This window comes from Anneissia japonica, unplaced genomic scaffold, assembly GCF_011630105.1.
Source record: "Anneissia japonica isolate Jap-2015-1 unplaced genomic scaffold, ASM1163010v1 scaffold288155_len217153_cov186, whole genome shotgun sequence".
Classification (NCBI taxonomy): Eukaryota; Metazoa; Echinodermata; class Crinoidea; order Comatulida; family Comatulidae; genus Anneissia; species Anneissia japonica.
In genome coordinates this window covers 57,320-72,110 of record NW_022685867.1, presented here as the reverse complement: position 1 = coordinate 72,110, position 14,791 = coordinate 57,320, and the positions used below count along the sequence as shown (strand labels likewise).

General features: G+C 36.2%; 1 protein-coding gene across 2 annotated transcripts in view; it reads left to right on the top strand.

Moving 5' to 3' along the window:
- Positions 1 to 14,432, top strand: part of LOC117113124 (formin-binding protein 4-like) — a 20,586-nt gene extending 6,154 nt beyond the window's left edge. The window contains exons 7-16 of one of the 2 annotated variants that reach the window (XR_004446153.1): positions 1,245 to 1,903; positions 2,665 to 2,767; positions 3,691 to 3,872; positions 4,209 to 4,313; positions 5,091 to 5,224; positions 6,449 to 6,663; positions 8,472 to 8,998; positions 10,471 to 10,640; positions 11,284 to 11,469; positions 11,511 to 14,432. Coding sequence is in view for 1 of the 2 variants with exons in the window: in XM_033256372.1 (XP_033112263.1) it covers positions 1,245 to 1,903; positions 2,665 to 2,767; positions 3,691 to 3,872; positions 4,209 to 4,313; positions 5,091 to 5,224; positions 6,449 to 6,663; positions 8,472 to 8,998; positions 10,471 to 10,640; positions 11,284 to 11,368 (2,180 nt within the window). In the remaining variant the exon portion in view is untranslated. Of the gene's footprint in view, positions 1 to 1,244; positions 1,904 to 2,664; positions 2,768 to 3,690; positions 3,873 to 4,208; positions 4,314 to 5,090; positions 5,225 to 6,448; positions 6,664 to 8,471; positions 8,999 to 10,470; positions 10,641 to 11,283 lie in introns of both variants that reach the window. The other variant, XM_033256372.1, reaches the window with a different exon arrangement.
- Positions 14,433 to 14,791: the final 359 nt, after the last annotated feature.

The following is a 14,791-nucleotide window of genomic DNA, read 5'->3' as shown; positions in this document are numbered from 1 at the left end:
CGCTGTTTGTGTTCGAAACCGCTTCGCTCAAAACAATAACAAACTACTTTTCGGGAGTTTGGTCCTCGAGGTCACGTGAGCAGCTTCATTTTCAATGTCGCAACAAAACACACGTGGTGGGCTGGTGGTGAAACTTGCAGCTCGACGTCTGGTTCCCGGTGGCTTGTACCGTTTTAGAGAGAATAATTGATACCGCTATAATTTTAGAATAAAAACTTGTGAAATTAATTTATGCTATAAAAACACGAGTTTTCTTAAAGTTGTAATAATTATTTTACTGCAATTTAACTGTAGGAAGGCATACATCATGGGCATACGTGAACTTCGTATCCACGATATTTCTCCAGTTCTGTTTTTGTTTATAAAGCGTGATGGTGCATGCTTTGCACAGTGGGCTGTGAGTAGTAATGACTTAAACCTAGAATTACCAATATTTTTAGCCTAATACCGACTGTTATTAGTCAACATAATAATAGAATGATTGTTTAAAATAGATAAATATACTCAATAAGTGTTTTATTTTAATAAACTTAAACTAAACTGATGTTGAAAATTTAACGTAGCACGACCGTCTAGCAAAAAAAAATGGGGATTTCCTTAGGGCTGCCTAGAGCAAGAATACGTTGTTAACATGGCGGTAGCCAGCAGTTTACACGCATTTCCAGTTGTTTGCTTGTTTAATAATCCGCAGAATAAGATTAAATTTCTTTATGTGAACATTTATAAATAATATCAATGTTTCAAAATAATTAAAACTTAACATTATTGGAATGGTTTGGAGCTTAAAAAAAGGTGTGGCTTATACACAGGTAACAAAAAAAATTGTGATATTCGCGTCCTAATTTGGGGGGTGGCTTATACACAGGTGCGGCTTATACACCGGAATATACGGTATTCACGTTTTGATCATTTTATTTCATTTATTTGGTGCAAACACAACAAGCTGTGACATACAACAGGTTATAAACAAAAATTAATTAATATACACAAATTGTACAATACTTATATAATTATCAAACATAAAAAAAGCATTGATAATAAGGAATAATTTTTTTTTTACATATGCAAATCATCTATCAAAATCATTACTGAATAAAATAGAAATATAAACATTCTCAGTAGCCAATTTTCAACAACAATACAACAAATGCCATTATTTAAACAACTTGTGTAGTGTAATAGGTTTGAAGATGTTTATTGTAATATAATTAATTGATTGTGTTGTCTTTTGTTGAATTCTATAGGAGAGTGGCAGGAGCTTCTGGATCCAAATACAAACTGCATGTATTTTTGGAACACGGTAACTAACGAAGTAACATGGGAGGTTCCACAGGCCCTTCAGGACAAAGTTGCCCCAGCTACTGCCAAAGCAACTGATAATGTGAACCAGTATAATGAAAAGGAGATTCACCCCCCAGAGGTAGCAGCGGCTGTCACAGAAGTACCAGAAGTTGACACTGAAGAAGTTGAGGAAATGCCCACTGCCTCAGCTTTTCCATTATTTGGGCCCAAGGCACCGAAAACAGATATTGAGGCAGATTGCAGCAGTTCATCGAGTACTTTCGACGAGGAAGTTAATAAAAACAAAACTGAATTTGTGGATAATTCTGAACCGTATGGAATGTTCGTGAAAGGCGAGACGTTGATACAAGAGGAGAACCAGTACGATATATTTGCAGACAAGTCACCTGTCAAGGAGATGAAAAAGGATGATGAAGTTGAAACTGATGAAGAGGAGGATGAAGAGGAGGCCATGGAGAGTGATGAGAAGCAGGAGGATTCAGTTGTTGATGGGCAACCACTTGAAGAGTTTGAGAGGGAGGATGATGAAAGGGATCCAGCAGTAGAATTTGATGAAGATGACATCGATGCCCAGTTGGAACTGGCACTAGAACAGAAAAAGGTACACTTTTCTACACCAATTCCCCCTGTTACCCTCTCTGTTCTTCACTTTCTGTATTGATCCTTTATTTAATCAGTAAAGGCAGTTGTGTAACCATGGGGCTGGATGTCATGTGGCTTTCTGAGAGTGAGGGACATTTTGGGTCCCGGTCGCATTTTGGATGTGCTTGTTTTTTAATTATGTTTGTCATTGCATTGTAAATGCTTTATCGACAAAATATGTGATATGATATAAGTGGTGAATCCGGTAATATTTACTAGGGCTCAATGAGAGACTTTCAATGATAAAGTGTCAATACCACTTCAGCCCCACCCTGGTTGAGGCTGAAGTAAGAACATTTATGATTACGGCATCTCTAAATGGCCGGAAATGACACTGACAGACTTAAAATTTTAAAATTTAAGACACCTTTAATTCGCCTCTGGATATAGTATGATACACAGTCGATGTCATAGTTATGTATCAACAAAGCCCTTTTGTGGTCAGGATGCTAAATCGAGAACCATGTGGTTAGTTGGCCCCTAGGGGTCGGGGCCCTGCGGACCACCGCACGAGAGCGCATACACGTTACGCCACTGGCCATTTATGTCAGTCTGATTTTGAAACCTGTCACAGTTAACAAAATGGCTTTAAAAATAAGGCAGGATCACAGGCAGTATAATGAAGTTATATTTATGGGTTGTGCAGTTGATTTTTTAAGTTTCATTTAGTTATATTAATGTATTAACAAAACCTTGTTTATGTTTTTATTGAATATTTAGGCTGAATTAAGAGACCTTGATGGTATTAAGGAAGATCCGGTTTTAAGCGATGCAGCAACAAGTCAGAAAAGAAAATCTGAACAAACAACTGAAAGTATATATAGTAAGTCAAAGATCTCGTATCAAAATCATCAATCATCCCTACTTTCTGTTTTGATTAAATGATTAGAAGTAAGTTTGATCTTGCGCTAATAACACCCCAAAAATGCCATCCATTTTTCCACACTTAGCATTGCACACAGTAATTATGTTCAGACAACCTTCAGTCTGACGAGTGTCCACACGATGTTTACCCAGGTCAAGTAGATCAAAGCTTAGAAATGCAAATTTTCCGAAAGTGATAGTCACCACTTCGCTGTCTCTTAACGGTTATTTTGCACATATTGTTTGGAAATTGTAAACAATTATGAAAACGTTGTGTCTACGAAGGCATACACATCATGGGAAATGTTTTTTTTTCCACTCACTTGTAGGTATTTATCTTTCGAAAATAGTTGAGGCCAAACTAAAGTCGCATTTACTTGCAAGGTCTGAAGTAAGTGCATCTACACAGCGCTACTCCGAGCGCTTATTCCTTATCTTCCTTCTGTACGTGCAAGTAGCACACTTACTGCTGAGGTTGCTCAGGAGTAAATCGTCTGTAGTAAGGTTGAAGGAACTTAATACAAAGAGCACCTTTACAGGCACTACATAGGGCGTACGACAAGTAAACTGCTACTTCAAAGCTTACTTCTAACTCGTCTGAATGTGCCTTTTGTCTGGTAACAATTCTGTTCCAAAAACGGGTCATGTCGCTGATTGTCTTTTTTACTTGCATCCATTAATTCTAAAAACACTATCTAATCTATCATTGACTATCAAGTAGCAATGGCACAAACAAGTGTTTTCAGGGGAATCTGGGTCCCCTTATGTTTCTGGGCCACCATTGCTATCAAGAAATGCTATCAGAATCAAATCAACTATGTATCTTTGTTATATCAATTTTTTTCAACATTTAAAAAAAAAAAAAAAAAATTATTGTTATAGGTGAAAATGGAGAGATCAACCTGCTGCCATTCAAGAAAAAACGAATGGAAATGTTGAGAGGACAAAAGCAGGCGTTGATGGAAGATAAATCCACACAGTGTGATGATCAACTGGAACAGCAGTCCATAGAGTATATGAAGGAAAAGACAAAGCAGAAAAAGAAAGAAGAAGCAGATATCAAAGTGAGTGTTATGAAATAAACATGTCTCTGAGTGAGAAAAATATATACTTTTTTTTTTACCAGAGTGATTATAAATTCAGTTTTTGTCCCAACTTTTCTCTTTTTGTATTAAACTAATGTGTGTATATTTTTTATATGATTATATATAGTATCCACTGAGATTTAAACCCAGGATTCAAACCAAGTCCTTCTGATTATCCCCCACACCTGCATCCACCTCTGGCCTTTATATTTATATTATGATTATTTTTATAATTGTAGATTGGTGGTTCCCCAAATTGAGCAATATTTCGCGTTGTAAGAAATTTATTTTAACAGTGTTATAATTATTCTATAGTGTGAGGTAGCAGCAATTACATCTGATTTACGGAGCAAGCTTGGATTTTTAGGGATGTCAAGAAAAGACCTGAACAAATTCCATATATTGTTGATTGAAATGGAGGTAAGTTAATAATGGTAAGAAATGTTCACAGCTTCAAAACAACACCAGACTGTAGGCAGGCCTGGACAATTTTTATGTCCCTCCGACCAAAACTAATTATCTTAATAAATTGGCCTTAGCACTTACTGTTGTCTTTACACTCTATAGCCAAACAGTAGTTGTTTGGATCTAAGCAAAAATTCTAAAAGTGTCTTTAGTTAAATTCATAATGCATCCTGAACACCACATAGCCCAACAGTGGATTTGTGTTGAAAGACAAAAAAAAGAAAACCTACCTTACCTTTATTTTATTCTAATTTTTTTATTTATTTCTTGTTTAACCTGGGTTAACAACCCAGTTGAAACCAACTGTTATCCATATGTAAACAGGATATGATACACAAAACATATAATCCTTAACTAATAACTTTAAATAATAGTAATAATTCATAAGAACAACATTAGTAATAACAATAATGATAATAATAACAATAATAAATATGCCTTTAATCAATATGTTACATAAATTGTTCTAACCCTTTTTATTTTTGTAAAATTATTGTTCATTAAAAAAAAAGAAGAACAAATAATGTATTAAGATAAAGTTTAATCAAAAATTCACTTTGGCCCTCCGACCCATTTTAATGCCCACCCCTGTTTTAGGATGATTCAGAATTTGTCTTTGGCCCCAGCAGGCCCACAGGTAATTGTTTCATGCTTTATTCTGACCCTTATATACAATGATTTATATTTAGGTGGTTTAAAAATATAATATTTTTTTATTTTTTCTTTTTGTAGACACGTGTGCAAGACTGGCGAGATGGCATTTTAGATGGCAAGCATTTAATGAAAAAACTAGAAACTGCAAACTGGGAATTAGAACTCTATGAACGTGAAGCTGCACCACCTGATTGGACATGTGCGTGGGACAGGTACGGTCATTCCTATTTTTTTGAGCCATCAAAAATGACCGTACACATGACACTAAATATTTTGAATGTTCATTCTTGGTGAAATTATGAGGAACATGGATAACGAGATAAATTCGAAGAAGAAGAACAGCAAAAAAAAAATGTGCCAACATACATCATTTTAAGTCGGAAAAAAGGAGCTTTTTTAAAACAAGTTCAATCCATTTCTAACAATCTTTTGACATAAACAATAGCATACAGACAGACATACATACACTTACACATGCATACACCTGTCATTGTCTGTCACACAGAAGAAATAGTAGCAAATTATTAGTGTAAAAGTTTTATATAGATGTAAGTTGGCCTTTGGGCCGTTTTTTTGCTATGAATGAATTTTTCTGAAACAATGGTGAGACGATGTCTGCTGGTCATCTACATTGTGGTAATGAGCTGCTATGGAGGTGTAATGAAGGTCCTTCTGCAAGGTACAACGATCTGTGAGTATGCCTTACACCCCAAGTCAGACAAAGTTGGGTACAATTTTGTCTGACTTCTTATTTACAGTCTGGTTAGCTTGTAAGTGGTGCAGCTATTCAGGCGGTGCCTTCCATTTCTCAAAAAAGGGTAAAATGGAAGATGGGCGAAAACAAAGGCTAATTTTAAAGTGGAAATCACTTTTCGACAAATTTAGAAAAGTTTTTCAAAATTGCAAAACAAAAAATGTAACTTCATCCCATATAATTACAGAGTAGCATATTTTTATACATGGATTTGGATGATTTATTTTAAAGAGTTATTCAAATTGTTCCTTTGCGATTAATTTATTTTCGGTTTTTTTAAATATTATTTTTCTTCTTAAATGGTCTACTACAACTTTCCCAACACATTATTTGTAGTGTGGTCATTTTTTACTTTTCTCAGAAGTCCTAGATTTGTACAGATGAGTAGCAGTTACTGGATCAGGAGAAATGCATTTGGATACTATTTATTCAATATCGCTAATGCATTCAGCCCTGCAACAAATTGGTTAAACCGTATGTTATTACGGGAAACTAGAAAAAGCAGTATAAAGAATTTTTATTTAATTTTCATACTTTTACCCTTCACAGGAAAGCCAGCTATTGTTTTTTTTTTTGTTTTGTTTTTTTTTTTTTTGGTATATTAAGGATTTATTTACCGTATAGTACTACACTCAACTTGAAAGTGATTTTGATATCAGTTCTTTTGTTTTTCCCTTCGTAGAACGCACAAAATGTATTATTACGTAAGCAACAGCACTGGTGATTCCCAGTGGGAGTACCCACTTGAAGCGTTGGACCAACACAAGGTGAGCCTCGGCTCCACCGCCAATGATGCACAGTTCATGAGCAAAGATACATTCAACCAGGCCTCAAGTGTCGGTGGCTACAACATTGATGACAAGCAGGGTGGTGGTCAAGTTACAGACACCGAAAAAGGTTTGTGGTATATTACCACCACCATCATCACCATCATTGCATTCTACAAGCACTACCATTACCAACATCATCATTATTAATGTCACAACCACCACCATATTAATCACCATCATCATCACCTCCACCAACACCATTACCAACATCATTATTATCATCACAACCACCACCATAAGTGGCAAAGACAGGCCAAACCAGTCATCGCACAAATTGATTATTAGTTATTAATGAAGTACATGAACAGTAAAATGAGAGCTATAAAATGGTAAAAGAATCATTGAAATCCGACATTTTGTTATGAAGTTTCTTAGGCAGAAACCATCACTAAATCGTTAAAAATTGAAAATGGGGAAAATAACAGCATAGTATGATATATAGTTATATAAAGGATAGTTTAGTGCAATAAAATATATTTCCAAAATGTTGACAGTATCAGCCACTGCCAGATTTTTAGCAAATTTTAACACTTTTCCGAAGCTCGTTGAGAGTGCGCATGTGATCAGATTTACATGTAGTGAATACTACTAGAACTTACTCTAATCACAGTCTGTGACCCGTAACATTAAAATGAAAATGACTCACTTTTAGAGATTTACGCAATTTCGCACAACGAAGCTGAGATAATCGTGATTTCGTGAAAGTAAATCAATACCGGTCTACGCTAATGTAACAAACAAATAGTGAAGTACTTACGGTCCAGACTGAACATAGTGTACAAATTGTCAGTACATGTCGGAATTACCCCATCTATTGGATTCCGTAAAAACCTGAAACATGGAGATTTCCGTGTTTGGCAGTTAAGTGGTGCGTTATCAAAAACGGAAATCTCCGAGTTTGGTGGGCAGAGTGTTAATCACCAGAGCTTCACCATCATCACTTTTATCAACACTACCATTACCAACATCATTATTAACATCAAAACCACCACCACCATATTAATCACCACTACCATCATTACCAACATCACCTCTACCAACACTACCTTTACCAACATCATTATTAACATCACAACCACCACCACCATATTAATCACCACTACCATCATCATCATCACTTCTACCGACACTATCATTACTAACATCAACATTTTTAAAGTCACAACAACCACCACCATATTAATCACCGCTACCATCATCATCATCACCACCTATACCAACATTACTATTACCAACATGATCATTATTAACATCACAACCACCACCACCATATACACCACCATCATCATCACCTCTACCAACACTACCATTACTAACATCAATATTATTAACTACCACTACCATCATTATCCTCGTCTTCATTATTATCAGTTTACCATCATCCTCATCGCCACAACCACTACCAACACTACCATTACCAACATCATTATCATCACCATCATCATTGTGCATACCATTTCTTTTCCGAGCCACTGGGGCTCATAGGGCTGGAGTTTATCCCCAGTTTCTGTAGTGTGAAGCAGATGAGAGTTGTACTCCCCCGGACGGGACACTAGTCCGTCGCAGGTTAGTCCCAGCAGTTTGCTGGTACCCATTGATACAGCTGGGTGGGCTGAAGCAATGTAGCTAAAGTGCCTTGCTTAAGGACACAAGCGAATCTGCACAGCGGAGAATCAAAACCCCAACCTTAGGATTGAAAGCCCAAACCTCAACCACTGCGCCAAACTGCCGCTACCATACCATTACTGCAGAACTATTTATAAATTGGAATATCAGATATTTTTCTGTATAAACTGACTTATATAGCAATCTTGTTACATATAAAGGTATGATTATGCAAATATTTTTAACTTTTATATTTATTTTTCTCTATAGTTCCTGTTGAGAAAGCGAGTACAGAACAAATTCCTTGTGAACCTCAGCCAATCATTGACAGAAAAATTGACATTCCCCCAGTCCCTGGGGAAAGCATGTTTGTCCCTCCCTTACCAGATGAACCACCACCACCTCCCCCAGAAGCTGATTTACCACCACCTCCCCCTCCCAGTTCACCGCCACCACCTTTACCTCCTAGGCCTCCTCCAGATTATGACTCTGATACCGAGCCGTTACCGCCAGGGGTAAGTCCACCACCATCGCCACCGCGTGAAGACCCTGCTCCTCCGATGCCGTCAGAACCTACTATCCAGGAAGCTGACTCTACATCGATTGTATCGAAACCTTTGGTGAGGTATGTGAACCCGGTGACTGTTGTAAATCCAGCGGTGATTATGGCCCCTAGCTACGCGTCTGTACCGGTGCAACCAGCAGTGTATGCCCAACCAACCGTCGCCCAGCAGCCACCAGTGCCCAAACCGAAAGAACCTGTTCCTACAAAGACAAAAACAAAGAAGCCAAAAAAGGTAAGTGAATCTGAATGTTGATATTTTTCTTAGTACAAAGGTCACGATGCGTGTCTTCGTAATGAACCTTTACAGGGTGTCATTTGAACCAATCAAACAGTGCAAGGAATACGTGTGTGTCCAACAAACATAAACGTGTGTGTATGTACATTTTCCCTGTCGTTTTGTGGGACCTAAACGACATTTTTCCAATTTTCAACAGTAAAAGAACATTTTTATACAATTTACGGAGGGTATCTCACTGTAAAATGTCAAAAACTTGGTCTGTTTTTACCCGTTTAGTTGCACTTTATAATGAAAAGTCGGATTGTATTTATTTTTTCACCATTGTAACGCGAGTACATTACTAAATAATAATACAGTAGAACCCCTCATTTACGTACAGGACAGGGCCCTGAGGCGTTTGTAAAAATCATTCGTACGTAAAATCGGGGTTGTGTGAATTTCCTATGTACTTATACTACCGAGATGCTAGGCTGGGCTAGGCCAGGCCTGGCTCAAAAGAAATTCAAAACAACGATCATAAATGTACAGTACTATACATACTTGTTAATGTGTATACAAACTTTATTCTCTAGGCAATAATATATGACTTATCCTCAGCTTACGAAGAAACACGGCCCCACGGGCGCCGCAACAGGGCGAGTGACGCAACAAATTTTGTTTTCCACTCGATCCACGTGCTTGTGGCGTCTAGTAAATACCTGTACAAAATAACTCAGAAACCAGGGGTTCACCTATTAAAGAAGAGCGCTAATTGACTGTAGACACATCGCTTGGACTGGATTTTTTTTGTATGCAATACAATTGTTCTACGCCTACATTAACATTTATGTAATGAATAATAAAGTTAAAAAGAAAATGTGGGTGTCAGTGTCTTATTTTATGGGGGAAATAATGAAATGGTAGATTAATGTTGGTGAGATTTAAAAAATAAAATCCATTCTTAATTAAAATTATAAATCAAACCTAAACATGACTGTGGGCCTATACTCTATACAGTAATCTCTTGTGTGAAATTTATTTGAATATCATTGTTTAAAGTATATTTGGTAGGTGGGTTAATTACGAAGATTATTTTGTCTTTCCTATTACGTAAGAGTTAGGGCTAAGACACACATGATTTATTCAGTGTGCAGACATGAAGTATGATTACCGTGTTGAATGTCGGCGGTGTATTCAAAGCGCACTATCTGTGTTTTGTATTGTAGTAAAGATCGCTGATAGTGTACAGCAAACCGTCTAAGACCGAGTGAATAAACTCCAGCACGCGCCTAAAGATTAATTCTTGACACGCGTGTGTGTTTTGTACATGAAATAGGAACTTTATTTATGACAACAATGACATGATTTTACGTTCGTAAAATCGGGGTTCTACTGTAATGTATAATCTCAAAATCTGAATTTCCAAAAGCGACTGATTTGGCTTGCAGCTACTTTAATCAGTACATTGAAACATCTCTTTGTTTTAGGTTAAGAAAGCTCTTGCAAACAAAAAGCTTTCAATGAATTTAGTAGAGAAATGGAAACAAATTAAAGAAGAACAAGAGAAAGAGGAAGAAGTGGTTGAATCAGATGAAGAAGACATGGAGACAATGACACAAAGGAGGATAGAGGAATGGAAGGAAAGCCAATTAATGACGTAAGTACTCTTTAATGTCATTCACTCCTTACATCTTTGAACAATTTAAATAATATGACGAACGTATTCTCTTTTATATCCCTTAAATTCACTGGTAATCAAATAAAGGAAATGTTGTAAAATGTTGTAAAATATTCCAATCTGTTTCTGGTTGGAAGTAAATAACTTATTAGATCCTTTTAAATTAAATTTTTGTGGGGGTTTTTTGTGTGTCAAATAATCTCATTCGAAAACATAGCATGAGGTAATCAGTAGATAAATCAATATTTTTTATGAATTTTTTCTGCATGAAATAGGCCTATATAAGTGCGTTTTTGTTTCAAGATTACGAGGTAATTTGAAACAGTTTTATAATGAAAATTCTGAATAGTTTTTCAAGAATTTTATACATTTCTGAAAACGTGTGGCAATAAATGTTAATTGTAAACAATGTTTTTCTTAAAATCAATTGAATTTGACTTATTAAAGGCTAGAATGCCGGAGACTCCGGGACTTGGCATCTGGAGCCATTCGGGGGCTGTAGCCCAAAGATTGGGAATACAGCCCAGGGCTTTCCTTCTTCCTCATTTATTTCCCCATTTTTAAGTACAGGTTGTACCTTTTGCTAGATTGAATCCTGTCATTGTTTTTTTTGTTCTTCCAGAGGAAAAGCTTCGTACAATGCAAATTTCGAGATGATAAAAGGAGACTGGAGAGAGAGACTAAAGAGGAAGAATAATAAATCATAACACTTGTTTTGTCACTCGCGAGAAATATCATCCGTTCAAATTCAAACAGCTCCCCATGCCTAGATACTATGAAATGCCATCAGTAGTGTCATGCTCTAGATATAATCATTAATTGAGCAGTCTCAAGAATATATGGCTCAATTTGCCATAACGTATATATTGAACATACTTGAGTGAAACTTGGATCCACCTTACCCACAAAATCTAATCTACCCCTTAGGCCAGTGTATGATTTGACAGAAACTTCTAATGTATAATCTATGTTGGTAGAATTTGTTCCTTTATGAGATTATTTTGAATAGATCATGGTTAATAATGCGATGAGAATCAAATTGAACGTGATCCTGATTTCCATAGTGCCACCAGGGTTTGTTGAGTTAAGCATTTTTATGTCAAACCTATTTATACAGTAATTGCCTTTAGTTTCAATTTTTTGTTCCAAGCTCATAGTGCTTGTTATTTGAAAATGGTAGGTGACCTAAAAAACCACACTATATTTGTTTGGGAAAGTATAAATAATATTATTTATGATGCACTCATCACGGGTGAAATGAAGCTCAAAGCCAATTTATAAACCAAATTACAGAAAACAAAGCCACAGTATTTGGGTGTGTTAACAAGGTTGAAGGTGTGTGATATTAAAAGCCATTGTTCTCTATGTTTCACACCCCAGCAAAGGAGCTTAGGTGTGTGATGGTGTAGGAGTGCTCAGATCCCAAGCACTGTATGTAATAATCATGAGGCACCCAAGGATGGATCCAGAGATATCTGACCGGGGGAGGGTGTGCACCCTAATCAAGAGACAACACCATCCTTGGTGTTTGTTTTCTAGATGCCTGTAAATAACCTCAGAGGCGTTTTTTGTTTTTACTTTCCAAAAAGGGCCCTTCCTTCCCACCCCATCACCCCCTTCACCAATCTTCCCCTCAAAACTTCGACAAAGTCACAAGAAAATCAATCTATCTATATTTTTTTCATTAATATTATCTTAGCTATTATCTGAAGAAATAATTATGTAATAATGAATTTGACAATTTTTTATATCGTTTTTGTGCATTATACTTAAACAGTGATGTCTGCACAAGTAAATTTTTGTCCAGCGTGTGCACCCAACCTAATTTTATATTTCTACAATATTGCTTTTCAGTTGTTCTAATATGTTACCGAATCCTCAGTATTGTTGAAGGAAGGCTATTAGCCTATTAAGTTAAATACCTTTCCATAGCTTAGTAATAATAAATATCATTGGCTAGGTTTTGTGGAAGCTTGTTGCTTAATATAGCTGTATGTCTCGGTAAGATTCTTATCAAAATAAGTCGGAGTGCGAATGAGGTTTTAGGTACAGTAACTATATTTTTGCCATAAGGTTACAATCAGTGCTTTGTTCTGTAGTAGTTACTGAATGAACATAACCAACATATTGCTTGGGAAAGTTATGGGGAGGGTCCTATAATCAGAATGGTAGAAGAGAGAGGTCTACAAACTGATAAATAATAGTGTGGGTGGGGGGGGGGTGTTTGTGTGTGTATTGGGTTGTTGGAGTCCTCTATACCAGTGAATATTAGGAGGGATACCTAGAAACATGTGAATAATAGGCAGGGGGTTTTTGGAAGGGGAAGGGGCAGGTTGCAGAGGGTGTGGATGCAATTTAAAATGGTTCACTTTTTAAAACCTATTTATTTTACTAAAATCGTCCCTTTACTGTAAAGGTGTATGCATTTCATTTGACAGCTCTTCTAATTGTTGATTTTTAATACTGTAACTGTGGAATATAGTTAGAGTATGTTTTATACTTTCTTATCTGACGTTAATCGGTGAACCTTCCAGTTTGTGGTACGAAATTTGTTGGAAATTGATATAAGCTTTGTTAATTGCAGGTTATAATTAGGCCTACAATAAACACATTACTTTATCAGGTCTGTAACAACACCCAAATGAATAGAAATTTAAATAGAGTTTTCATGAAAAATTAGAAATCAAATGGGTCCTCAAAAAGCTACTTTTCTTATGAAGTAGCAAAAAATAGAATCGATTCATATAAACAGGTATATACTAGTGGAGCATAATGGGAAAGATACCTGCTATGTATTTTAATTCAGTAAATACAGTAATAGGGGATTTCTGAAAACAGAAGAATAATGGGAGACCCAAAGCACAGGAAAGTAGGACACTTTAGGGTTACTAATATGGAATAAATGTTTAATTTTAAGCTGCCTGGCATAATAGAAAAAAGTTGTAAGCATATACTATTGCAGTATTAAACTGTTCAAAAAGGAGGTTTGGCCGAAACCTTCAAATCCCACTGGCTGGGGCCTGGCTTACACACATAAGAAATTCCCTAAAATTTGACCTTGGCTTCCATTTTTCACTGCGTGGGAATCATAATTTTGTATAATTATGTTGGCATCCAACCTTCTACTAGATTTGTTTACATACAGTAGGCCTATTCATGTTTATGTTTATTTTTGTTATGATACAAGTAACGACATAGCCCTAATTAACAATGTACTTGTATTGATTGACATTGCAAATTAACGATTTGTAGACAGGATAGCAACAGTGCGGAAAACATTTTACAGTACAGTACTTCCAAAATATGTGCGCTCTGAAAGAAAATGGGGTTAGTTGAGGGGCGCTAGTTGGCAAAGTAATGTGATACAGGGGCTGATCCAGTCAACAGTCTAACAATAGGTACAGTAAGTGAGTAGCACATAACACTGATTTGCATTGAGAATTGGAAAAAAAAAAAAAAAAAAGTAAATAAATGGATCCGCCCTGTGATATGTTGTTATTTTCAACTACTTGATATGTACGGTATTGTTTTTTTTGGGTTTTTTTTTTCTGCCTTGCAAATTTTTATGAGAAAGACTTTTGAAATGCAAAAGCTTTCCCGTGGATACATAGGCTACATATGCAACACATTGTGGATGTGACTGTTAAATCTAGTGTATAGAAACATCCTTTACAAGTAAAGAGCTAACATTTATTTTACATTATTGTATCAAGCTGTTCAGGTTTAGTCTAAAGATTTCTATGAAATAAACATTTCATATTGAATACAAAATGTATTTTGCAGTCATATATTCTGTCTTGATTGATAGTTGCTGGTTTGAGACCTGCCGGAGACGTGTTTTATACAACTGAAAAAAAAGCTTCCATTGAGCTATTCTTGATACGATTTGACATCGTATGTTCGTATACTATATTTTGTTGAGAAACCTTTGTATTTAAGAGAAGCTGAGAGAATTTCCACACAACTGGAAAAAACAAAGAAAGATATTAAAAAGCTCTGTTTGATACGATCATTCAATTAATATTCGAGTATATTTGAACACTCTAAATCGTGTAATTCTCGAAGCAAGATTTAATACTGTTGCCCTGCGAATCCAGTGGTGGGGAGGAGGGTTGTGCTAGGGCCATGGA